The 26,609-nt window shown below is 54.5% G+C and overlaps 2 protein-coding genes across 3 annotated transcripts; both read right to left on the reverse strand.

The window, feature by feature from the left end:
• Positions 1-437: 437 nt before the first annotated feature.
• On the reverse strand, positions 438-15,063 carry DDX55 (DEAD-box helicase 55). 2 transcript variants are annotated; one of them, XM_024566915.4, is made up of 14 exons: positions 14,907-15,063; positions 12,479-12,529; positions 12,303-12,389; positions 11,396-11,487; positions 11,248-11,310; positions 9,385-9,534; positions 8,692-8,881; positions 6,254-6,336; positions 4,504-4,635; positions 3,537-3,629; positions 2,542-2,656; positions 1,920-2,088; positions 1,338-1,627; positions 438-1,160 (listed from the first exon to the last, which is right to left on the reverse strand). In XM_024566915.4, exons 1-14 carry the CDS (start codon positions 15,012-15,014, stop codon positions 987-989), a joined length of 1,797 nt encoding a protein of 598 aa, XP_024422683.2. In that variant the 5' UTR covers positions 15,015-15,063; the 3' UTR covers positions 438-986. The 2 variants fall into 2 exon arrangements, with proteins under 2 accessions (XP_024422683.2, XP_045056910.2); XM_045200975.3 differs by having other exon boundaries at positions 14,862-15,059.
• A 1,499-nt stretch (positions 15,064-16,562) lies between these two features.
• TMED2 (transmembrane p24 trafficking protein 2) lies at positions 16,563-25,392 on the reverse strand. The gene is made up of 4 exons (XM_024566963.3): positions 25,103-25,392; positions 23,426-23,618; positions 20,907-21,014; positions 16,563-17,980 (listed from the first exon to the last, which is right to left on the reverse strand). The coding sequence occupies exons 1-4, from the start codon at positions 25,280-25,282 to the stop codon at positions 17,856-17,858; spliced, it is 606 nt and encodes a 201-aa protein (XP_024422731.1). The 5' UTR covers positions 25,283-25,392; the 3' UTR covers positions 16,563-17,855.
• Positions 25,393-26,609: the final 1,217 nt, after the last annotated feature.

The following is a 26,609-nucleotide window of genomic DNA, read 5'->3' on the forward strand; positions in this document are numbered from 1 at the left end:
AGCAGCCGCTGGGAGACGCCAGCCTGACCACGCAGGTGCTCTCCCGGCAGCCAGGTGCCCCTTCAGGGACTAAGGGCCGCCCCCGCCACGAGACACGCGTGGTGCCGTATGAGAGGCGGCGCCCTCTTGCTCAGCCAGCACCAGGCCCCCCACGGGGAGCACGGGCCAGGTCTGCCACCCCCTAGACAGGATCAGGCCCAGTGGAGCAGAGACCGCCAGAAAGCCCAAGGAAGGCGGGACAGCCGTCAGCAGGGGTCTCCCACATGGCCCACCACAACCAAGACGCCTTCTGGAACCCTTGTCAAATTCTGTATCTGTGAAAGATGTGAATCTTAGCATGGCTGGGACCTGAACAACTCGGGAAAACTGTATTCGGGAGCAAGCTCAGCACCTGTTCAAATAAACAGCACGAAAGAGGATGCGGTTTTGCTCCATGCTGCATGCTGGCCCCAAGCCCTCCTGGGTGAGGGCCCTGCAGCCGCGCTCACACATGGCTGATTAGAAGGGGTTCACTTCATTCGACAGGAGGCGTACAGTTTCCTGTGCCAAACCTGACTCGCTCCCTCAGGCTGTCAACACACCCCAGTAAGGAAGCCCCAGGGGCCGTTCTCAGGGAAGGAGGAGAGCCCTCGCCGTGCTGGACACCGGGGTTCAGGTGCCTGAAGTCAAGTATACTTCAGTGTCTACATTAGAAACAAGTACCAAATAAGCCCAGAAAAATGAGCTCTTTAATTACAGGTGACCCGTCAAAATAAATACTGATGTCTACTATTTACACTCAATTTTACATGTGCTGGACTTCCAGGCTGGCGTGTTTTTGGTAAAACACTCGTGAGGTGAACGCTCACCCCCCTCCAAGTCAAACGACAGCGCTCGGCGGCAGCATGACGCCTCCAGCAGGCCGGCCGGGGCTTTGGTCGCGGGGACGCCAGCCAGCACACTCACTCTGGCACACGGGCACTCCTGGCCCCACCGAGGCCCCGGAATCAGCAGTCCTCCTCCACGTCTGAGATCCCCAGGTCTGCTGCCGTCTTGATCGGCCTTCTGGCCAACAGCCCCTTCTCAAACTCTTCCTCCGTGATCTTGCCTTTTTTAAGCTTCTTCAGGAGCCTCGTGTCACTGAGAAGCTCCTCCATGTCCTCGTTGTCAATGTCCGAACCCTAAGTGCACAGATAACACACCCTGGTTTCTCAGCCGGCATCTGAGGGGCCCCGGCAACCTCCAGTCAGGGACACGGCGCGCTCCCCCGTCACCACGGGCCCCTGCAGTGCCATCAGGAGCAGCTACTCCAGGGCTCAGACCCTAAGGTGGGCGGGCCCTGAAACTGCGGGCCTTACCTCCTCCCTCCTCCTTTTCTCGCTCCTCCTCTTCCTTTCCTTCTTGGCCTTCTGCTTCGACCACGCTTTATTTTTCATGAATTTCCTCCTCCCTCCATTTTCTGTTTTCCCTCTTCTCTGCTGCTCCAGTAGTTTCTGCCTCTGCTTTTCTCTGATCTTGTCTTTAAACGGGATCGTGTCTGTGTCGATGTCCACAGGCACAAAGTCGGGGAACTGCCTCCCTCTCAGCTCCGGCATGCGGGGCATCCTCAGCAGGGCGAAGCCTCGGGCAAGAGCGGCGAAATCCAGGTCTGAAGGAGCCGGGTCAGCAGAGTGAGCGCGCCCCGGGAGGGGCCCCAGCCAGATCGCTTTCTAACCAAATGATCCCCTGGATCCGTTGAGTGGGAGTCAAAATAACTACGTTTTTACTGAAGAGGAACACTCGGCACCAGTTCACTCTGTCTGCTCACACCCCAGGGGACTTCCCGTCGAATGTTGAGCAGAGTAACCCTGACACAGGCCTGACATTTCCGTAAGACGGGGCAGCCTCACACTCACGATACCTGCTCCCAACCAGGACGCCAGTGCACAGGCCCGACTTACCCTTCAGCCTGAAGATGAGGCTGCACTCGTGCTTCGCGTAAGCCTGGATGTGCGACACGAACGCTCTGACGCCCTTTTCAAACACGGCCCTGTCGGCCAGGGCCATGGCCCTGAGCTTGGGCAGGAGGTCCGCCGTGGGCTGCTGCAGCACCATCTCCTGCAGCGGGCACTGCACAGACACCACGCTCAGTCCCCTCCCCACGGCTCCCCGCCCTGAGCCAGAGCCAATAAAACCGAAGGCTGAAGGGTTCCTCTGAGCCCGCCGCCCCACCCCATCACAAGTCCCAAGCCCCGAGCCGCCCAAGTGTTTTACTTGGTCTGAAAGTATTTTTAAAATTTTAAAGAAAAATTTAAAATTAGGGTTTACATAACAATCCTGACTTCTGGCTGGGAAATTGGGCAATACCAGGTCCACTCGTTCCCAGGTGTGTCCACCAGGGACAGTCAGCTGGGGACGAGCCACGGCTGCCACCCTGAGGCTGGTGTCTGCACAGCCTTAAAGCTAGCTGGGGTCCCGCCATGACGTCCCCACCCTGAGCTCCAGACCACTTGCTGGAAAAGGACTTTTCCAGCTGCCCCGCCCCCGGGGCATTCTGTGAGAGGAAAGCAGCAGACAGCTTACTTTTTGGTTGATGGCAAGGAAGCTGACGTACGACTCTTCCATGGGAAGGAGGAACACCAGTGCGCTGCCCCCATGGCCGATGCGGGCCGTGCGGCCACAGCGATGCACGAAGGCACTGCGGACAGAAGGCGGGGACATGAGTACCATGTGACAGTGGCTGAGCAGACAGAGCACCTGGGGCTGCCTGTCCACAGCTCAGTCCCCACTCTGCCACCAAATGGTGCTCAAACAGGAGAGCCGGCGATCACACACTGCGAACCAGGTGGGCTTCTGTAAGATACTCAGTGCGGACTATAAAGACTTTAAATCGATGCTATCCAAGGTACAGGCGGCAGCACACAGTCCCAGTAGAAACTTTGGGAAACCATGAAAAGCATCAAAAAGAAAATAGCCCTGACTGGTGTGGTTCAGTTGGTTGGGCAACATCCTGCAGACAGAGGGGTCCTGGGTTCAATTCCCGGTCAGGGCACATGCCTCGGGTGCGGGTTCGGTCCCCAGTTGGGGAGCGTGAGACACAGCCAACTAATGTTTCCCTCTCGCATCCATGTTTCTCTCCCTTTCTCCCTTCCTCTCCTTCCCTCTAAAATCAGTAAGCATGTCCTCGGATGAGAAATAAAACAAACAGAAAGGTGACCTGTAGACTCTCTACTGAGAAGCACCCGTTACTGTTACCCAGGAGTTCAGTTACAGGCCTTTTCTGATGTTCGGAAGCACTGATCACTAACACAGGGGAAAGGCCCGGAAGTCGTCCCACGTGGTGTAGTGCGCTGTCTCCCTCCAAACATGCCAGCACGTACGCTGGTGCAAGAACTGTAGGGAGTCTTCGAAAGTGCCTGTAACCACTGCGTAACAGCGTCACTACGCACACAGGTGACCCACCCACTCGCCCACTTTTGCCGCTTATGATCACGTCTGGCGGTCACTCTGTCTCTCCTCCCGGAGACCCGTGTTTCTAGGCCAGACTCCCAGACAGAGGGGGCTCCGTCGTATGGTACCTTGCGCTGCTGGGAGGGTCGTACTGCAGCACCCAGTCCACCTCGGGGATGTCGATCCCTCGGGCCATCACGTCGGTGCACACTAAAACCCCGCTGCAAAGGAGGAAACGCCGTCGTGAGGGGGGCCACACTTCCGTCCCCACCCGACAGGCGTCACTGAGCTCAGCTGCGACAACGGCGACGGTTTGGGATCTCTCCCCGAAGCAAAGGCTTAGCAAGGACGTCTTTGTTCTTCCCCGAGGCTGTCTAAGACTTTCCAAAGCCCGAGAAATACAGGAGGTGGGGCGGGGACAGAAAGGGCCCTGAAGTTTTGTGTTCTCCCGCCTGAAAAAGAGACTGCAGAGGGCCTGACCCTCTACAGCCATTAGAAAAAGCAAGGGAAGCACTCTGTCCCTGACTGAGGCCTGACAGTCGGTTCCAACGCTTTCCCCAAACGCATGCTTTTAACAGCATGTCATCAGTTTGGCTCAAAGCAACTCTTACTAAAATTCTTTAAAAAAAGAAAAAGAACACAGACAAGTATCATTCCGTGTGCAAACACAACCAAGTCACAGTCCCTGAGACACACAGCGCCCCCGTCATCACCGCTCGACAAGCTGCAGGCTGCACGGAACGCACTGCTCGATGCGCCCGTTCGCCCCTTCGACAGGCAGTTACGGAACCCCGGCGGCCAGGCCCGGGCCAGGCCCTGGGAACCCGGGTGTGGACCCCACGACACACAGGTGCCTGTCCCCATGGAGCTCACAACCTCGTGGGGGGCTCAACAGGTAGCTGAGGAAGTCCGTACAGTGAAGCGTGATGAGGCCAGGGCAGAGGGACGGGCGGGGCACGCCCCCAGAGAAGACGTGGGGGCGCAGGGGGAGCAGTGCTCATGTGGGGAGACCGACGCCCGCGAAGCTCGGAGGCAGATGGGCAGCAGAAGCGCACGGTGGCTGAGATGCGATGCGCCGTCTCCGCGGGGCCTCACCTCTGCAGCTTGCGGAAGCCCATGAAGATCTTGTTGCGCTTGTGCTTCATCTTCCCGTGAAGGCACATGATCTCCACGCCCCTCACCAGCGCCTCCAGGGCCTTCCCGTAGTATTCCACGCAGGCACAGGTGCTGCGAGAGGGACAGAGGGCTCAGTCGCTGGCCGAGCACCCGACACCGCGATGGCCATTCCCCCCGGGAGAAGGCAGAGCAGCCATGAAGACCCACAGTTAGGCTGAGTCACAAAACCCCACTGCCAACAAAATGCCTTCCACACAGCTTAGAACCCAGAGGACACACTCCCACCGCCTGAAAATGACCTAGCACGGGGGAGCCCCTGGCAGCAAGACGCAAGATAAGTAGTCTTTTATTATAAAAACAGTAACACCTTAAATAGTTTCTAAAGATTTCCAAACACGCCTGCGCCTCCTCTGCAGAGCAGCCCCTCCCCATGCCCGTGATCCCTGGGGTCAACGGTCACCCCAGTCCGGCCCAGCCGGTCCTCTCCTAGAGGTCTGGTCTGGGCTTCAGGTCACCAAGGACATCGCAGGAGGATCCTGTCCTCCCAAAGGCTGGATGCCCAACTTTCTCTTTGAGTCTGTGAGCTCCCCAAGCTGCACCTCTCTGAGAAAGTTCACCCCAAGCCCTTTCATCCGGAAGGGCACCGCCGTGACGTCACGCCCTCTCACCGAGCAGGGAACTAGAGCTTACGGAGAGGCGGAGTGAGTGAGGGGAAGAGCCCGAGCCACAGTCTCCCTCGCTCTCCAGGGTTGTCCCTGCTGCACCAGGCTGCAGGGTCCCAGCCTGGGCCAACTCCTGCCACTGGAATACCTCCGTCTGAGACACATGTGCTAAGTGATGGCCTCACTGTTCCCATTGCGAGTCCCATCGGGACGTGATAAAACAGTTAGGTCCTTAAAAGCAACCTGCTGGGCCTGAAATCAATTCAGTGCCTTGGGACCAGAACAGAAAACACCAGACCACCCCCCGCAGTCAGGTGTGGTTTTGTGACATCTTTGCTGCATGCGTGCATGGACGTGAACGTGTGTGCATGGATGTGCAAGTGTGTGCATGCACGCACGTGTGCACCAGGCTGCATCCTTAACTGTGGTCAGCACGGCTAGCGCACAGTACTGGTAGGATGGCCAATGGAAAAGCAGCTTCTCTTGGTGTTGCCAAAACACACCTCCGCAGGTCAGTCTGCAGGAGGGGGAGGCCCAGAGAACGCACACAGCTGCCCCCAGGCCGTGTTCGGACAACTGCACGAACCCCGTGGTGGAACCACGGGCCTGGCTCATCCGACACCACAATCTGCTGGCCCCCTCACCTCCCGCACCACAGAGGCAGGCACAGCGGCAGTCCCTCTCTGCACCTGTCCACAGCAAGGGCCGCGGGGTGACCCCTTTGGCCCACAGCATCAAAGTGGGGTCGGATAGGGAGGAGAGGCTTCTGAGAAAGCCTTCTGCTCTCCTGATCGAAAGGGATGCACATAGCTAACACTGCTTCCCCCCCATCCCCTGGCCTTTCCTCCCTCATCAGTTCACAAGCAGGCAGGACCAGGCTGTGACAGTGACCACCTTGAAACTATGAGGTGACATACTGGAAGGAGAGGCCAAGACAACTGCAGAAACGCTGACCCCGATGTCTCTGAGACATGAGCAATGTCAGGACCTGCCTGCTGGGGGACTCGGCCCCCCACACCCAGGGCTGCGCCCACACCGTGCCCCGCCCACGGCCCTGGCAGCATTACCTGAAGAAGACCAGGTGCTTTTCCTGCTTATGATTGCGAAGAAAATGTACCAGCTGGTTAAATTTCTCATCTGCCTTACAAACCTACAATGTAAAGGGAAAAACTGATAAAATAAAAAGAAACTTTACTGACAGTAATAACATCTGGAGTGAGTTTCAGTTTTAGCCTTAATTTTAAGGCATCCGGTTGCCTGCACGTGTAGGACACAGGCGTCAGAATGTTTGCCGGGCTGCCGGGCTCAACACAGACTTCAGGACGTGCTGCTGGCACAGGCGTCTCAGAACCTCCCAGACTGAGCCCCAGGACTGGACCCCAGGACCCACACCAGGCAAGTGCGCCCAGGAGACCTGGTGCAGAGCCAAGCTCGGAGTCACTGCTCTGGGCTGAATGCCGGTGTGCAGAAAGGAGCGCATGTAATCACTGGAAAGACCTCCATGGAGACAGAGTCTCCCTTAGTGATGCAGTCGAGTGATCCATTCAGACCCTAAACTGGGGACATCTAAGCCACCTGAGTGAGTCCCCATTTTTACCCAAACCACAGTCTCCAATTGGCACTTCTTCTCACGCACTCAGACGTCCCCAAACGCCGCTGCGGCACATCCACGCTAACACCTATCAGCACCTCTGCGGACTGAGCACAGCCCAGACGCCTTCACCCGCACTAACGAATGCGTCTGCACAGCAAGGCCAGGACGCGGGCACTGCCTGAGCCCCCTTCCACAGGGGATGAGCTGTGAGGGCGTCGAGCTCAGTCAGCAGGAGACAAAGGCAAGACACACCCCACACTGCCAACTACTACGCTGTAAACCCGCCCCTCCCCGCCTGGGAACTGCCAGCCTCTGCACTCTGCCAGCCCAGCCTAGGGCGGAAGGGTGCAGACAGAGAAGGGCGCCCACACCAGGTGGGCCTGTCTGACCTCCACCATGCTCTCCAGGCCTCGGCGCCAGAGGCCGTGTCTGACCTGCAAACGCGTCCCACCCCCCATGCTGACACGAAGGACGGCAGCCTCCGCGCCCCAACAGCCCATGGCCACGCTGCTCTGGACACCAGCCCCCTCTGTGAACAGAAGCTCATGCTCATGAGCTGAGGGGCTCCTCTGGACAGAAAGAGAGGCCTGTCCCTGGCGGATGTAGGCGAGCCAGCGAGGGGAGAGAAGGGCAGGGAGGTGTTCTCCTAACCAATCACATTCCCAAAAGCCCTCCACCGCCTAGGGAGGGACCTAGTACTGGCACCTGGGAGTTACAGCCGCAAATCAGCTGTTCCCAGCTGCCGGTGGAAAATGCAGAACATTTAAGTCAGAAGCAGCAGAGCACTGTCACCCAGCTGCCTCCTTCAGGTCTTCGTTAGCAGACTGCACCCAGTACACCCCCGCACGTGTAATAAAAACCTTTGACCACCTGGGGGCAGGAGGTGCACACACTGGCCTTGGAGACGATGCTCCACACACACCCAGGCCCTCAAGGTGCTCACTCCTCGGCAAGCGCGACCACCCACAGCACTGTCCCACTCTGTCCCCAGATGCATTTTAAAACGTACCAGGGGTACCATGTTACAGACGCACTTTCCTGGACTAGCACAGGCTACTCCCTAGAACACTCACCACTGTGCACTTGCCTGTTCGCTCTACCTGCAGAAAGTTAACGTGTATTAGTGAGAACGCCGTACGCCGTGTTGATAGAACGTACAGGGGAGGTTGAAAAAAATTAAGGAACCGTATTTCAAGTACATAAAAACACAAAAACTAGTAACTTGCTAAGTTTCACAGATGACCACTTAAGAGGAAAGACAGACTTCCCCTTCTCTCCACTGCAGCGCATTTAGCAGTTTCCTACAGTCGTGTCCTATCACCTGGTCTCACAAAAGCACCTGAATTCTCCGAGAACGAGTGAAGACTAGGAACCAGGTAAGTTAGTCAACGGCAAGCGCGTAAAACAGCGCATCTCGGGCTCACTCCAGGCCAACGCTTTTCTGGTTTCCCTCACCCTCCAACTCTCAGTAAAACAAAAGTGTTTCCTGAAAACTCCAGTAACTTCTCACATATCTCGTTTTTTAAATAAAAGGAAAGACAGAACTAAGCTTTCTGAAAGCAGTTCGAGTAAAAAAAATTAAGTTTTTCCAGTAAACTGTTTTAGCCTGGAATGAGAGTCTGACCTGCAGCAGCTCCCCGCGACGCAACCGCAGACACAGGGTGCGCTGAGGGGAGATGGGACGGCCTGAGACCTATGCGCGGCCACAGTCAGGGAGACTCACGACATCTGTCACATCACAGTCACCTTTCTTCTCCCGTAAGAACGCCTAAGACCCGCCCCTCAGCAAGCATCGAGGACCTGGGACAGCACTGTCAGGCCCAGGGCTGCGCTGTGCTGCCCTGGGACCCCAGTCGCTGCCTGCTGACGTTGATGGCCCGCAGAGGGGGCACCCCCAACCCCAGAGCTCACCATGTAGTGGTTCTGTAGGCGGGAGGGCGTCTTCTGGGAGCTGCTGGCCGTGGCGCCCTTCTCCTTCACCGAGATGCGCACGGGGTTCCGCAGGCCTGCTCGCACCAGGCTCTCCACCTCCTGCGTCTGCGTGGCAGAGAACAGGCCTGTCCGCCTCTGCTTTGGCAAGAACTCCAGGATGGTGTTTATGCTAAGAAAAAAAGAGGGCGCAACTGAACCCCAAGATATCGGCATAACCCACACACACCGCACGCTGACACCAAACGGGCCTCGAGGACAAGACTGAGGGAGCACGTCGCAGTGTCCGCGGCAGGTCTCTGAGCGGCGAGCGGGGTGACCCCCATCTCCCCGCATCGCCTCCTTTCCCGCAGTTCTCCAGTGCAAGCCTGTACCTGCACGTTCACAACTCGGCCATCCAGAGAAGACGGTGGGACTAAGACACAAAACTTTTGGGACTAAAAACCACCGAACTGTATGCTTCAAATGAGCGAATTGTACGATAGAGGAATTAGACCCCGACAGAGCTGCCCACTAAAATGCATCTCAGGAGGAAGCACTGGAGTTCAACCTCGGGGCAGAATCTGAAACCCCACGTGGCTGCTCCACACAGAGAGTCGGGAGCCCACCAGTGCCACTCTGCTCCCCTTTCACAGCCAGCATCACCCAGAGCCAATCGCGCCCAAAGCCCAGTACCTGGCCTCAAACCCCATGTCCAGAAGTCTGTCTGCTTCATCCAGCACCAGGACGTCCAGGGACCTCACGCAGCTGGCCAGATCCAGGCCCTCGGCCCTCCTTCGGAACATGTCCTCCAAGCGGCCTGGAGTTGCCACAACGATGTTCCCACTGGGAAAACGAAGCGCGCATTTACCGCACCCTCTGACCTCTGACCTTGTGATTCCAAACACCAAGTTCGTATCTGCCTCCCCCAAATGCCACCTAGGTCCCAGTGGGGAGAAAGGAGGCCCCCCAGTGGGAGGAGTGTGCTGCCAGGGGCACAGATCCGGTTCCCGGCTGAGACCCAGGGCAGAGGCAGCAAACCCCGGCCATCGGCCAAATTTGGCCAGCCCCCACCCCGCCGTTTTAGTGACATTCTGTTGGCAGCATCCCCACCCTTCACACACGCGTGGTCTCTGGCAACTTCCACACAACAGTCGAGCTGACAGTCGTGACAGAGGCTGTGAGGCCCACAGGCCACGACAGTCCCCATCTGGTCCCCCAGGGCCTTCAGACCCGACCCGGATGAGGCTCTCCACCCCGGTGGCCCCAGGGAGCTCGTCCACAAAGCCAGCATGTTAACAGAGATGGAGATGACCTCCTGTAAGGGTCACAGGCTGCAAACTGGAGGCCAAATGTGGCCCCCATGAACGTGCTGGCCCACCGGAAGTTTTGTTAAGGTGTGAATCACATGCCAACAGTTTAACTAATCTGTAGGTAACCCACAAAAACCCAGAATTCCATGTCCATTGTAAAAAGTCGAGCTCTGCCAATACCAAGGCAGAGCCCCATCTCACAGCTGTGCCCCACAGAGCAGCGTTCTGGTGTCTCCGAGCCGGCACCCCGACCCCACCAGGCCCCTCCCACGGACGGGCACACTGCGTTCTGGCCGCGGGGGGCGGCTCACATTAGAGCTGGGACACTGTGAGAGCTGGTCACTAGCAAAGGGGGCCCAAGACCCATCACTGCTCAGGATCAACCTCAGTCACCTAGGGACCAAACAGTGTAACATCCAAAAGGCTGGTGGCCCCCTCGGGCTAGAACACACTCGCCACCTATTGGCAAAGCACCTGCTGGAGGTGGCAGCAGGGGCTTCCCAGGCCCAGTGCTGACTTTAGTGTCCACCCTCAGGGCCAGCAGGGACCACCAGAAGGTTTTCATGGGGGACATGGTCAGGCTCGCATCCAAAAAGGCCACTCTGGTTGCCATGTGGAGAGTGGGTTGTAAGAGACAAGAGCAGAGACAAGCAGACGAGAGAAAGCAGAGGGAGAGGGGGCAGGGCGGGGGGAGAAGAGGTGGTGGGTTAGGTGCGCTCGGAGAGAAGGCACAAAGGACCTCGTGATGAATAACCATGGGGGGACTGGCAAGGACCCTGAGGTGTCAAAACTGACTCCAGACTCTGGGAGTACATGGGCCTGCAGGTGACATGGAGGCCTGTTTGAGACATGTCTGCAGCAGCTGTGAGCTGCCCAGGGAGATGCCAAGCAGGCGAGTGAGTATCTGCGGGTCTGGGGCTCCGGGCGAGGCCAGAGACCACCTGGGAGGGGTGAGACCACTAGAGAGCCCAGAGTGAGGACAGCATGGGCCCTGAGACCCACATAGTCACCTGGGGAGGGTGGGGGGCCCACACCCCGGACCTCACTCTCCTGTGGGGGTGAGACTCGCTTGGAGGGCGGGTTCATGAGGGCAGAAGGGAAGGAGTCAGCAAGCAAAACGGGAGACTGGTGTGGAAGAAAAGCCTTTCTGGGAAGGGAGCGGTTCCAGGCCGAGACCATGCATCAGTTCTTCCCGGGTTCAGTGCCAAGGGCAAGCACAGAAACAAGCGGCAGCAGGCAGCCTTACCCATGTTCCTTAAATCTTGCAACATCTTCTCCAGGGTTCCTGCCTCCGATCCAGAGAATCTGGCTAAAACACGACGCAGGTCCTTGAGCAGGCCAGGCAACACCACGGCCATGACCCACAGCCCACAGGGACACTGCGTCCCCGTTACCTGAACTGCGGGAAGGGCTTCGTGAAATGCGACAGCACCTCATCGATCTGAACAGCCAGCTCCCGAGTGGGTGTGATGATAATGGCTCCAACCTGCGCACACAGGAAAAGGGACTCAATGAGCAGCCTGCGGGGCCTGTGAGCGGAACACACACACCCCGGACCCTCCCCCTCACTTCCCGGGCTTGCCCAGTGGCATCTGGTCACCGCACAGGCGGCTACTTCGAGTCAGTCAGTTCTCGTTATCCCCGGCAGCTCTGCTCCGCGATGTGCCAGGAACACTGAGCCAACGACTACTGAGCCACCGCTCCCCGGGGAAACCTGGGGGGAGGTTCCTGGGGGTCCTCTGGTCACATTTTCACCACCCAGTCGCTAGAGGAGCTCAGTTTATGTTTCTGCTTAGACACACCTATTTAATACGTATTGTTAATTAATTAACCCTGAACTCGGCCAACAGCACCTTCACTCATTGCTCATCCCTGAACGAAGCTTATCTATCACACATTTTCCCTGGAAGGTACGTCACCACAGCCTCCCTGAGCTCAGAGACACTGGGCCACGCTTCGGCACTATGCTTGGGGGCATTTGAACAGCGAAGTCACCAACAGAAATGCAGCCACCGCAGCAGTAAGTAGGCCATGAAAAGGACCCTGTTTCTGGTCTGAGGGCTGAAACGGGAAGGCAGAGCCACCTGCTCAAACTCCACTGCGCATGGGGTTGCTCTGCACAGGCCGACGGCAAAGCAGGAGCTCGGTGGGCACCAGCTTTGGGAGCTGCAAATACGTTCACAGGGAGGCCACCCCACAGATGCTGCAACCGTGAACAACAGAACAGACTGTATTTCTATTTATTTTTAAAGCTGCAAACTCTCCAATGACCCTGAAAACAAAGCACATGGCTGTCCTCACCTGCCTCTTTTTCAGCTTCTCTTCCCTTCTCAGGAGAATCTCCAGGATGGGGATGACAAAGGCGAGGGTCTTCCCACTGCCGGTGACCTGCGGCGGGAGGAGGTTTGGGTCGGCCTTTCCTCACAGCTCACTGTGGGGGGAGGCAGGAGGGCAGGCTGCAGTGGCGAGGCACTCACCGCTTCTGCCGCGACGTCTTTGTTTTTCAGGAACAGAGGGATGGTGGCGGACTGAGGAGAGAGATGGCAAAGCAGTGGTTAGAGAAGACCATGACCCCACATATGGGGCCAGAGCCCCCGGAACGTACTGGGTGGCCCGGGTGGCCCCCACCCCAAAGCGGACTCGGAGCTGAGTCACCACAAGGCACCCAGAGGGGATGGCTCAAAGGTACCGTGGCAACGGTGTCTGTACAGACGTGGGCAGGCCCGGAATCTGAAGTCCAGTCCCATGCCACCTACTTGTCCTCTGGGGACCAGGAGGGTTTGCAGTCACTGAGTTTTAAGGTCCCTTCCAGCTCCAGCATCAGAGAAGAAAGACTGCACTCACTTTAAACACTAAACGAGCCCCCAGGGGTTACCAGAAGCCGGGCCCTTTGGTTTCATCCTCCTGAAACCTGGGGCTGGAAATGAGCGTGTGGGAACAGACCTCCAGCGGCCAAACCTCAAGCAGACTCAGGGCCTGGCTTCAGGGTCACCCCGCCAGTCCCCGTTCCTTGCTCCCCGAGGCTGAGTGTACCCCATCACAGCACATCAGACCTCTCTAACCGGCCCCTGTGCCCCGGGGACATTTGGCCTGGAGACGTCTTGGCTGTCAAACCCAGTGGTGGTGGGCACTCCTGGCATGGAGGTGCCCGAGGCCAGCGCACCGTCAAACGGCCTGCGACGCACAGGACAGCCAGCAACAAAGAGTCACCAGTCCAACACGCCAACGGTGCAGGGACTGAGGGACCGACCGCTGCAGACCCCTGCGGTCCAACGAGAGTGTGAGCCACAGGCATGATGCTAACACCTTAGGACCCACACAAAGAAAAGGAAAAAGGAAGCGGTGGAACGAATTTTAACATCTTATTTAACCCAATACACGTGAACTATTGCCACATCAATACATAATCGATATTTTGGAAATTAATGAGATCATTTCCATTCTCATCATATGAAGTTTCCGAAACGATGTCCATTGCACACCTAGAGCACATTGCCATCGGGAGCCGCCCTACCCCAAGTGTGCAAGAGCCCCGTGTGCCTAGAGACTGGAGTGGACGACACAGGCCTCGACCCACAGCTCTGACGGCAGAGGCGGGACCCTGTTGGCACTACATCCCCAGGCACAGCACACAGCACCCAAGTTTTATCTCCAACCCTGCCTGTTTCCCCCCATCTTTCCGGAGGGTCACACTGACACCTCAACACAACATTTCAAAAGACAGTCCTCATGAATCTCACTCTGAAGCATGTTACCCCTCCCAGCCTTCCTGGTCTCCGTGAGAGGTACCGTCTGCGCAGACGCCACAGACACAAACCTCAGGGTCCCTCTAGGGTCCTGTCCCCTGCAACCCCTTCATCTGGTCTCTCAGCAACCCTTCAGCTAACTTGAACCTGACTTCTCAATATCCACTGCTTCGTCCCTAGGCCAAGCCACCAGCATCTCTCAAGGAACCCCGGCCTCCTAACTGGCCTCCTCGCTTCTCTTTTCACCGTTTAAAGTCCACTCACTCTCTACCCTACAGTCACACTCCCACCCCAATGCACCACTTCCCATATAAGATGGCTTCCCACTGCATTTAGAATAAAAATCCAAGCTCCTACAAGACCCCCTGCCACATGGACCCTGCTGTGCTCATCTCTTATGCTTCTCCTGAAGCTCCAGCCTCGAAGGCCTCCTCTTGGTTCCTCCAAGCCCATTTCCTGCCCCAGGGCATTTGCACTCTCTGCTGGAACCCTGCCCAGTCACACCATAGCCAGCTCCTTCTCCATCATTCAGGTATCTGCTCAATGACACCTCCCCAGAGGGGCCTTCCCTAACACCCAGAGCTTAGAAAAGGATACCTAATAGGTCCTCAATAAATTCCTTAAATAAATGAGTAAGTTGGGCCGGGACACGTCACTTGGCCCACACAATAGTTAACAGTAACATCAGCCGGTAACATTTATCGAGCTAGCTCCCATTACATGCCCACACTGTCTCATGGGATCCCACAGCAATCCTCAGCATCCGGCAAGGTCATTTTCGCCCTTTCACAGAGAAAGGAAATGAAGTTCAGGGAGACTAATTCATCTGCCTGACATCCAGCCGCTGGATGGGCAGGGCCAGGCACTCGGTCTGGTGCGCGAGCAGGCGGGTGGGGACGTGAAGACGTGGGCAGGTGTGTCGCTGCCCGCCGCCCCAGCGAGCCAGAGTCTCCAGCTGGCTCGACATCCCCGCCGAGTCCCCGCCACCGGAAGACGCTGCAGCACACCCCGCTGGAGGAGTGAGAGCTCCAGGGCGTGGGTCCCAAAGCTGACACCGACCACCACCGCATCCCGTTTGGCGGGAGCCTGGCGCCCTGAGCCGGCCTTTCCCCACCTGGCCTCCGCGCGGAGGACCCGCCTCCCCGGGCGGGCTGGGTACCTGCACCGGTGTCATGTAGGGGAACCTCAGCTCCCGCAGTACACCCAGCACCCGGGGGTGCAGGGGCACCGGCAGCGACTCCCAGGATCCCTCAGTCACGTGCTCCATAGCGCTCCGCAGCGGCCCTGAGGACTCTGGAGCGGCGCCTGGGAGCACTTCCGCTTCCGGTCGACAACGCGGGACGTCCGGGAACCGCGCTGGAGCCGCTGAGTTCCGGAGCGCAGGGAAGGCACCCTCTCCGCAGGTGTGTGGAAAGCCGAGTTCGGGAGAGTGAAAGCCGGCAGCGGGGGCCCGGGGGGAGTGGTGCCACCCGGGTGGCGCGGCCACATGGGCTCGGGGCGCCTCAACACCGAGCGGGCATTTCGGCGGGACGGATTCCGCCCGGCTCTCTCACTTTCTCTGCCGATCGGAGGCAGATGGCAGCACAGTACCGCGCTGGCCAAATAGGGGCTGCGGGGAGTGGACAGAAACGAACCCCAGCCCCGGAGCCCCAGGTTAACAGTAATACAAGATAGGGTTGATGGAGGCGATCCAAAGCCTGGTACGTAATAAATGTTGGTTTACTTCTGAGAAAGTTATGGTCTTCTTTAGGACTCTGCGTTCACCATCGGCTTGGGCCATCCGTTTGTCCATGCGCATGCACTGAACAAGTTTTGCTGATCCCATCTTGTGCTGGGCTCCGTGGGCATTGCCCTCTCTGGCTGTGCCCCCCCACCCCGCCCAGCCCCCGTCCACTCCGTAGGCGTCTCAGCGATGCCTTCCTTTACCGATTACTGAAACTACTCACCCCAGTGCTTACAATTACCGTGACCAACACAGTCCCCTCATCTTCCCCTTTAAAATGGAAATCCCAAAATGGGCGGGGGGGAGTTCCCTTTATTTATCCCAGTGGCTACCCTGGTAGTAGACAGTATTTTGGAAGGAACACACAAAAATATGCAGAATCCATTATCTGACTAAAGGAAGCGAAAATGAAAAGCCCAAGACATTTGCACTGGAATGTGTTCATCGCAACCTCTGAACACCCCAGCTTTTATGAAATGAGACTGATGGGCTGCTCTGAAAGCAAAGGCAGAGGGAAAGAGCAGAGCTGCGTGGGCACTGGGGGCTCTACTTACTACTTTCTGAACCTGCGACCTCTCCCAGCCTGTTTATTTCCAAAATGAGGACTCGAAAGCCCAGGGTCATGGTGGTTTTGAAGAGTGAGACGGACGGTGTGAAGCATTTGGCATTGTGCCGGACGCATCTCGCCTCTGGTATCCGCTAGTGGGACCTTAGTGTGATGGAGGGCGGGGAGTCCCTGCCAGAGGCAGAGATTCGGTTTCCGGTCTCACCCATCACTCTTCCTGTGGGAGCCTTGGGCAAAACCATTCTCTCTAACTCACTTCCCAGGTTCATTAACCAGGAGGCTGAATAAAAATCACTCAAAACTTTCTTTCCAAATGAAAAAAATACCTAAGATGTTAACACTGACCCAAAGAAACCACACAGGGAAACCTAAAACTGCGACCCTGTACGCCTTCCTCAAGTGTAGAGACAGAAAAGTAACAGGCTTCCTTCCTCAGAAAACACGGGCATGTCTCATTTCAACCAGGAACAGAACACTGGTATCTAACAAACGTGAACTAATCACTATATAAAACACAATACGAAGGCTGTTTTTAAAAAGAATTATTTATTTACTGAACCTGGGGCAGATCTGATACACACCCAATTTTAAATTTACATGTTGTAATTCCTTTAGAAGTGGTTTCTCACACACGAGAGAAATGGCGTGCAACAGCTGTCCTAAGGTAAAACTCCGTCACCTTAAGCTGCTGCAAATATTTTCACCCGAGGTTGAAAAATTGCTAATCCTGAACATGAAAACCTGTAACAAATTTAAATTAATTATATAAAACTTGTTACTTGTAGTTTTACCTTTGCAAAGATCCAAAAAAAAAGTAACTAATATACATCAGTCACAACATAATCTTGGACCATCCCCACACCAAAACCAGATGCTCCTTCAATTTTAAATCCATCATCAGAGACCAAGGGAAAGTCATTTCGTTTTATACAAAACAAAATTCACATGTGCCAAAAAAGACCCAAGAAAAAAACAACCAAAAACCGTAGTACTGACCGTGCTGCCAGCACCCTAATGAATGAGTGGCCAGACGCCACTGATCAGAAAAGACAGTGGCTGTAAATCACTCACCACAATGAAACCCAAGAGGCTTTATTGAACCCTTTGCCACCAGAAGCCCAGACTTTCCCGCTCGCGCGACTGCACACCTCCTCCCTGCCGAGAGTGGAGCAAGTGGGTGCCAACACAGAGAGCGAGCTCCTGCTGGCTGAAGCACCCAGAGGACTGGCTTTAACAGAGACTTCTTACAAGGTCAGGCAGAAATCAAAAAATGGTTACTAGCTGCTCTGTCATCAATTTAGTAAAGGTGAAGTCCTATGGTTCAAGTGAAAATTTAAGGGGGAGAATGTTGGGTTGTCTTATCTTTTAAGCAAAAACAAGACAAAGTATAAATGAACCACACACAGCTCTGCCCTTAGGTGGGCAGAGAGCGGCAAGATTCAGCCTGGTGCTCCTTGTGAGGACCAAACAGAATGAATCTCCGATGACTTGGCTCACAGGGTAAGGGGCAAAAGAGCGCAGCCGTTTCAGTAAAGCGCCGTCGTGAGAGACTGCACTTGTCGGGAAAATGAAGCTACAAGGACCGCAGGCCTGCACTTCGCGCGGTGTTCGAGCCCTGGGAGGGCCTGTGTGATAGAGGAAGATTCCAATTTTCACTATCACGTTCCTAAAAAGGCGTTTTTCCCCAGTATCTACTCTTTACAAAGAAACAAAAGCTGTGAATGGACAATTCAGAAATCAATAAGTACAAACTGATGCTGTTTTTATGACCAAGAGCTTGGTGAACAGTGAGTGGGCTCCGGATCTCGAGGCAGAGCTTGTTAAACGACCCTCCGGACCTCGAAGAACCTCTTCAGGTAGTAGATCTGTCCCAATGTCATGGCCACTAGAACAAGGGCTTCAAAGAAGGACCAAAGGACCACTCTGCTATTTGTGTTGTCATTTACTGTTGAGGAGAAACAAACAAAATTAACAATAACAGCAACGAAACCCACGGAGGCACCAGCGATCACCCCCTGGTCTTCCTGTGTGAAAGTACCACCTGCATGCCGCTCCTGGCGCTCTGGATACTTCTGTCCCCAAGCACCTCGACCCACTCAGACGCAGGGACCTCAGACTGAAATGGGGCCTTAGCGATGCAGAGCCCAGTCCACTCTGCTTAAGCACCGGGGACAGAGAGAGAAGTGACCTGCCCAAGGTTACACTTCCAGGGTTAAAACTCAACCCCACCTTCCTTCTCCCTCACACTGCAAAGTCCCTGCATTATAACCTCTTTATTCTGAATCAGAAAATTGACTTTAAAAAATTCAGACTTTTCAAGATCACAGTTACCCAAAAAGCACTACTTACCAAATCAGGATGTGTCAAAGTACTTTTTTTTTTAAAACAAGGATTACTGAGCACCTGCTATGTACTTGGCATTTGTTCTAGGAGGGGGAGAGTTCCCAGTTTCATGGACGATGCTGGCAGTTACTGCCCACCTGAATGGGTCCCATGGCCCATCCCACTTGTGAGCTGAAGGTTTGGTCCTGCAAGGACCAGTCCTGACTGTGTTACTTTATTCTGCTCAGTTTACATCACGCTCTTTCCAGTTTCTGATCAAATTCTACAGCCTTAACTTTTAAAAATTATTATGTAGTTTTCGGATTTTTCTGTAAATGGCCAATATTAGAAACAATCACAATTACCAGTATAATAATGTTTAGATGTATATATACTGTTTGTAAACTATTAACTAGAATTTTAACAGCTACTGGATTCATGATCACCAAAAAATAATTTACAAGGAACTAACATATTTCCAAAAGGATAACTCAGTTTCTCAAAAAAAACAGTGTGGCTTTTCCCCAGAGTAAGAATAGGCACAGCCTAAGAATGCCACCTAGAACTCTGTCCACCGCCCACACGGAAATCAGTGCTAACTCCATGGCATGAAGCTTACTTCTGTTGAAAACTCAGTAACCAATTTCTAGCTTAACTGTGGACGACAAGCATTTTAAGATTGTGTCTGAAAGGGTAAATACTTCAAATTAAGCAACCATGTAAAAGGAAGTATTTACGCCTCCCTTCACCAATAGACAACTGCACCTTTAAGATTAAACTGAGCACGCTGAAGCATAGGAACACAGGAAAGCAGCCACCTAGGAACATGCGTGCTCAGTGCCTACATAAGACGCTGTGGTCACGCCACTCACACGTCCACCTGATCTAGAAGTAACAAAGTATTATCGCAACACTGCAATAAAAAACTCTCCCACGTCCACCTCTGAGAAGTGCTGTTGGAAGAGGTACAGAAAACAAACAGCGATAGGGGAACTGGTTCATTTGCATAATTAAACTGAATGCCTAAAATTCTACTTGTTTGCGAGAGGGCGTCTCCAGTCAGTTGAAGGCTGCAAGAACAAGGCCGGCTCCCCCAGGGGCTGGAAGGCAGCGCTCCCTCTGGCTGCTCCGTTCCCAGGAGCCTGCTTCACAGCAGCCTGGTCTGCAGCCAAACAGTGAGAGCTCTCAGCCCTGAGCTTTTCCTGAGGAGGATGCCCCCACCAGGCCCCTGCAGGGAGTGGGGAGGTCAGAGGGTGAAGACAGTACCAGGGGGCCCGAGGCTGGAGGGCAGAGGCACGAGCCCAAGTGCCCCTCATGCTGCACTCAACACCCCCAAAAGCGAGAATCGGGTGCTTGTCCAATCTGCCCTACTTACTCATCACCCTCCCCAGGGGAAGGGGGTCCACGTTCCTTCCCCGCAGGGCCGAGAACAGGTGTGAGAGGCAGGACAGGAACCACCCACTGAAGAAGTCACCTGTACTTATCAGCCACTTTTCCTCCCTGCGCCAGCCTCAGAATGAAGACTGCGGACCTAAGTCACTTTGCACCGACAGACAAGACTGTGCTCCTGGTGAGGTCCGTCCCCAAGAACTACTTGCAGGGTGAAAGACACAGAACCACAGGTGTGGACCTGGATCTGAAATACAGTATCTGGTCTGCGTGTCGATACGGTGCCCCTTAATTCCATCTGCAAAAGCACTACTACTACTTAGGACTACACCATGGGCAAACAGGTGTTTGCAACCTAATGGGATTCCAATCCTCACTGTTTCCACAGACGGATACATTCTCAGTTCTCAGTTTACAAACTTGGGAGCCCAGGCTGGTCTTCACTTGGTCACTGCCTACATTCATGTTTTTGAACTTGCTATTTTAACTATACTAAACCTTCTATTTTTGGAAAAAAGCTAGAGCTGAGCATATAATAGTAATCATACTGGCACAAAAATTTTAGATGTTATTAAAAACCAACACAATGCCCATTTCAGAATGTTTTTCCTTTCTGCTTTAAAAAAACAGTTAGCGCCCTGGCCGGGTGGCTCAGTTAGTTGGAGCGTTGTCCCGTACACCAAAAAGTTGCAGGTCTGACTCCCAGTCAGGGCACATATCTAGGTTGCAGGTTCGATCCCCAGTCAGGGCGTGTGCCGGAGGCAACCAATCGATGTTTCTCTCTCACATCGATGTTTCTTGCTCTTGCTCTCTCCCTTCCTCTCCCTCTAAAAATCAGTAAAAACATATCCCCAAGTGAGGACAAATTAAAAAAAGAAAGAAAACTATTAGCTTATTCTTTAACTGACATTTTTTAAAAACTCGTAGTAGCTTGGGCTGCATCATCACGGCATTTATGGGTTTCGAACACAGGTCCCCGTAGCACACTGGTGCAGCACAAGGCACCGCAAACCCGCGTACTCAGAAAGCACCCTTGCACAGGGGCTTCTCCAGTCACTGCGTCGGGGTGACAACGTGTGCCAGACTCCCAGGAAGGATGACGGAGGCCACCTGCTGGGCCTGCCCCGGACGATGCTGCGGGCTTCACCTGTCTCACTTACTTGCTCTGTGTATTCTCTCCCGAACTTCCATGTATTCCTGTTCGTGCTTCACAGCTGTCATCGCCACTGCTAGCTCATTAATCATTTCTTCGAGCTTGTTCTGGTGAGCTACAGGAGGATTTAACACACATCAGCACATATTTGGAATCTGTTTGAAATATACTCACAAAGCAGTAAAAATATTCCTCAGAGAAGACACACAAAAGCAGCTGTTTTTAGAAATGGCTCAGACATCATTTTGGACCACTGGTGACGGCGTGATTCTCAAAGCACGTTAAAGTTGTTAAAGTTCATTCCCAGCAGCAAAATCTCTTCCACGCTAGAAAATACACTACACGATTTTTGCTAACTGAGAGAAAACAACCCTAAGAAATTTCCTCTACTGAACTGCTACTAAATGAAGTTCACTACACTGTCTACCAGAGAAGGGAAAGAAACTGAGGGGAGGGGCGTGCAGAAAGCACAAAATATCAAACACACAATCCCGAACAACACCCAAGTGTAGTCTACAAACGTTTAACTAAAACCAGAGTCTACTCATGGGACTCTAAGGTTAAATGAGGAGCAGCACGAATGCAGACGTTCGATGTCCACGGAGCCGAGCAGGGGAAGACGTGAAGACCGGTGGGGAACGTCCACGGCAGCTCACGCGACCTCTGTGTGAGTCGAGGCAACGGCTTGTCTGTGGCCGGGGCAGCAGGCACTGCAGGGGCCCAGCTCTCAGCCGCCCCAGGTTTACAACCAGGTATTCTCTTTGGCCAGAGATCGATACAAGGCAAATGTACTATATTACAACAATGAGAAACAGATAGGAAAAAGTTCCCAGCACAAGGGGAGATTTCCCCTGGAGGGGTCTCTCTCTCCCCGCCCAAGGTGGAGCCTTTAGGCACTGGCGCCTTCCGGACCAGGCAGTCCCTTCAGCAGCTGCCCGATGCTTTTGTAGATCACCCACCAGGCCGTAAGAACCACAAATGTCTGCTGCTAACGCCAGGCATCCCTCGGGGGTCAAAAACCATCCTGACTCAAGAACCACTGCTTTAGAGGAAGCTTGATTTGACAGCTGCCATTCCCTGACATCAACAAGCAAAAGCGAGAGTTTTAAATGTTGTGTTACGGCTTATTCGATATTCTCATTCATCAGCCAACAACTTCTAACTAATTAGAAATGACTAATTTCCAGAAAATAAACAAACACAAAAAACTCCCAGTTCTCCTTGAAAACTAGCCGAGTCCTACACTGTAAATGGTCCTGCAAAGCAAGCACAGGCATTACTAAGCAGTATGATTCTCTACATCCTATAGATTGTAATACCTGACTGACAACTCATCTTCTTTAGGGTGTAAGTTCTCTACGAACTGCTCAGTACCTACAACACATGTTATGTTAGTACGATAAAACGTGCTCAACTGCTACTTTCCAAAACCCTAACATGCACTGTGACCAACACCCCTTCCCCCCGAAACACCCTACTGTGCTGGCTCCTGGTACACGATTCACCCAGAAGAACCGTTTCAGGGTTCAGTGGTGGTCAGCTGAGAAACAGAAACTAATCGAACTGCAATGTAAGCGTGGCTGAAAGAACGTTTGTTAGTGTACCTAGACACGGCTCCTAGAAATGCATTTCATACCAAGTTCCAAGTTAGAAAACTTCAATCGCCATTAAAACGAGCCCACAACACACTTCCTAGAGTCACTGGAACCACTCGCCAGCAGCTGTGTTTTGTGGAGACTGTCACTGGTCCAGTGACAGTTGACCATCTCCACCCTCCGGCATTCACGTGACAGAACCACAGCAGGACGGCACCACTGAACTCTCGGTGGCTGTGTCCCCGGTGCTATTACTTAAGGTGACCAAACCTGCGTCTCCTGACAACCAATGAAAACAGCCAAAAACAGTCACTCCGTCTAGGTGTAGGGTGGTGTTTTTTTTTTAATTAAGACAAAAAAACACTCTCATGCCAACAAACTGAGGTTAGAAAGAAGGAAAGCAGGAATTAGCTAAGAGCAAACGACAATGTGCAAACACTCGGGATGCCATCAAACGGCGATCCACATACCGTCCCAGGTATCTCCACCACCTACGAGAAAGTTTAAGATGTAAACACACACAAAATAAAAACAACAAGTTCAGCTAAACCGTCATGAATACAAATGAGCGAATAGACACAAATGCCGGGACAGGCGACCTCACAGGACGAGCAACCTAGGACGCGCGTCACCCGCGTGCTCCCCAGAGCGCAGGGTGACCGAGCTGCCACGGGGCAGCTGAGAAGACCTGAAATATAAACGTGACCTTCCAGAAACTTCTTGTTAATTAGGAGATCTGGGTAAATAGAAAGCACATCTCACAAGAGGTTTTTGATTTTAAAGACAGTGGATAAAACAAAAGGCAAGGGGAAAAAAAGACAGTGGGAGAACCTAGAGTAAGAAATCAAAACAAATACTCCGGATGACGAAAATGCACAGAACTAACATCCACCCCTGGAACGGGACAGCGGCCTCCGGCACGTCCCCTCACCTTCTGTCTCCATGTCCTGCCCTTTGGGGGCCTCCCCGATGTCGATGGTGAACATCACTATCTTCGGGGTCATGGTGGACATTCTGTTGCTGAAACAAAACTTGTACGTTCCGTCCATGTGAGCGGCAAACGTGTACTTCCCACTGGACTCCCGGTCTCCCTTGTAAATCCCTTTATTATCCGGGCCTGTGATCTGGAGGCAGGAGAAAGATGCAGAAGGTACACACCACGAACTTCCTAAGTGATGTCTGTTGGCGGTAGGACATTCACCACGGAAAAGTAATAGTCTCTTGGCTCCACGTCAGTTAGGGACAGTGACCTCTCTGGGCTCCCACTTACAAAACAAGGGTCTCTGCCTACGAACACCTTTCCCACTACATTTGTTCCCTCCTTCCCCTGAAACACACACCCCTCAGAGACAAAAAGCCGCACCTTCCACGTGGTCTCCAAGCAGCCTAATGCCCCCAACAACCGTGTAAACATGCAGCCCTTAACATCAAAGCAAAAGCCTCTTTAAAACTAACAATTGTGAGCTGGGTGCGCTTCTAGGTTTTCCGAGTTGATCATCCACAACCAGTGAAGGGACTTGCTTTATCTGGGACGCCCGGAAGCCTAAGGGAAAGGTCTAGACTGGAAGTCAGGAGACCAGGGCTCGCACCCCAACCTGCCACAAAGCAGCTGGCCGGCCTCGCCCACCTCAGTTCCTCTTACAAATTTACAAAGTGCCCCCCACCCCGCCCCCGCCTGCACGACTGGGCCCCAGCCTGGCTGAGCTCTGTGTGAGCTCTGTGGTCGCGGCTAATGCCACCGGTCCCTCCTCCTTCCATTATCGCCGTAGTCCTGGACTTCACTTGTGTTGCATAATCGTGCCCAACTCTGCTAAGGTCCACTGCCAAATGGAAAATCCTTAAACACAATTAATCGTGCTAACGGGTGACTTTAAATATTAATTCCACGTGATTCCTCCCCCTCCCGAAAGTTAGAGCTGAACCATTCCTTTCGTTTAAAAAAGACATAGATGAAAATTTAGGGACTGATGATTTCTTAATATAACTTCCCATTTTCTCCAGATAATGGGGAAATCACTGAAATCACTACTCCTAAGTCATGACCCAGCCCCACCTCTCCGCTAGTCAGAGGTGGCTAAACGGTTGGTGTGGGGGCTTGTGGGACCACGGGTCAAACACTCCGGTCGCTTCCCGAGAAAGTAGAGAACAGCGACGCGAACGTCTGCCCGGCATTCCTCAATAACTTCCGATTTACTTTTCCAAAAGTTTCCGCGCCACGTTCCAGCATTAACCCCTAGCAAGAAGAAATGTAGCTGCTGGCCGGTCCTGCTACCACTTAGTCGCGACACGGGAGCGCCTTCCGGGCCCGGAGAGGACACGCGGCGCCCAGTCGACAAAGCTCGGCGAGAGGTACCGAGGGGCCCAGCCGCTCAAGCCGCCAACCCAAAGCCACTGAGCAACCGCTCCGGATCCCGAGGGGAGCACGCGGCGGGCGGCAGCGGAAAGGGCCGGTAGGGGGGTCGCCGCCGCGGTGGCCCGGGCCCCTCCCAGGACTCGACCCGCCGCCTCCGGACCCCGCGCCCTCCGCAACCCCCGCGCGGGCCCCAGAAGCCGCCAACCCCCGAGCGGCCGCGAGACCCCGCCTCGGTCGCCGGCAGCGGGCCCGCACCTCCACGTCGATGTCCAGGAAGCCACCCTCGGCCACCTCGAAGATGAGGCCCATCTTGGTGCCCGAGGTGACCCGCTCGAAGAAGCACTCCTCGGCATGCGCGTCGATGCTGACAAAGTAGCCCGAGGCCGTGGCCAGGAGCGCGGCCAGAAGCACCAGCAGCTCCGCGAGCGTCACCATAGTGGGATTGGGGCCGAAGCCAGGACCGGGACTGCGGCCTCCAGAGCCGCCGCCGTCGCCGCCGCCGAGGTCTCCTCAAGCCGCCACCGCCTCAGCCCCGCCCCTTCCGGCTGCGCCACCCGAGGGGGCTGATGCGGGCGCCGTGGATTGGCGGGCGCCAGCACCTGCCACGTAACGGACGCACGGCGGCCGCAGAGGGACATGGCGATTGCGCGCGGCCCGAGCCTGGACGGTGGCTCCGAAGGGCTACAAAACATCGTCCCCACCCGCATTTCCCCTCTCGCGCGCAGCCCGCAGTTCACGTGTTACATGTAAGAAAGCGACAGGATTGAGAAGCCTCCCCCGCGTGTTTGCGGTCCCCTCCTAGGATGGTTTAGAAAGATGGTGAAAGACTTGTTGGCAACAGCGGGAATAGAAGGAGTGGGCGATGGGGACGGAAGCCAAGGGCTTTGAGGTTTCATGTTAGCCTCCGCTCACCCTGCGAAAATCGACCGGGAAAGGACCGAAGCGGGTACGTGTAGACGGGGAGGGGACACGAGGGGACTTCCCGGGATGTTGGGAACGTTTCACACCTTCCCCATGAGTGAAGCGTACATGCGTGTTGCATTTTTTCTTAAGAAGATCTATACTTAGTGCCAATGCGGCTTATTTTACTGCGATAATCTTGTTTTAGCTGTGTCCGAATTCTTCAAAAGTAGAATCCTCTCAGTTCCCCAAAGTCTCGCTGCCACGCCATACCCGCTAAGCTCTTGCCAGCTGCTAGGACGATTGTCCCCCGCCTTTTGCTTCCTGACATCCTCCTACTCATCCCTCAAAGTCCCACACACGAGTCGCCTGCTCTCGTCTCCGAAATGCTCCTGAACATCCCTCTGCCAAAGACTAGCCCCTTGCTCTGTGCTTGCGACGAGGATTTGTGCCTCCGGGTTGTAGCTAAAGCTGCTCACCAGGCCACGTCCCTCCCGAGGCACCGCGTGTTCTGTGCTCTCGGGCCCACGAAAGACCTCACTCGTGACCAGTTAGCTGAGTTTTTTGAACTGGCCAGCGGATGAGGAGACCTAGGCTGTTACTCCAGTTTGCATGTAGCTGTGTGATCTTAGTTATGTTACATCATCTCTTACCAGTAAAGGAAGAAGGCCACCTGCCTTGCTTATGTGGCCAAGCGAGGATCAGATGACGCCACCTAGGTGAGTGAATGTGCCTGCAAGTTTGAGGAATCCTTTCTTAAAGGCATCAGGCAATAGGGGGCAGTAGTGGCCCAGTATCCAGTTTCCCGCTTTTGGTGTGGAGAAACCAGGTGCAGCTGCAGTGAGGAACACTGCCCAAAACA

This window comes from Desmodus rotundus, chromosome 7, assembly GCF_022682495.2.
Source record: "Desmodus rotundus isolate HL8 chromosome 7, HLdesRot8A.1, whole genome shotgun sequence".
NCBI lineage: Eukaryota > Metazoa > Chordata > Mammalia > Chiroptera > Phyllostomidae > Desmodus > Desmodus rotundus.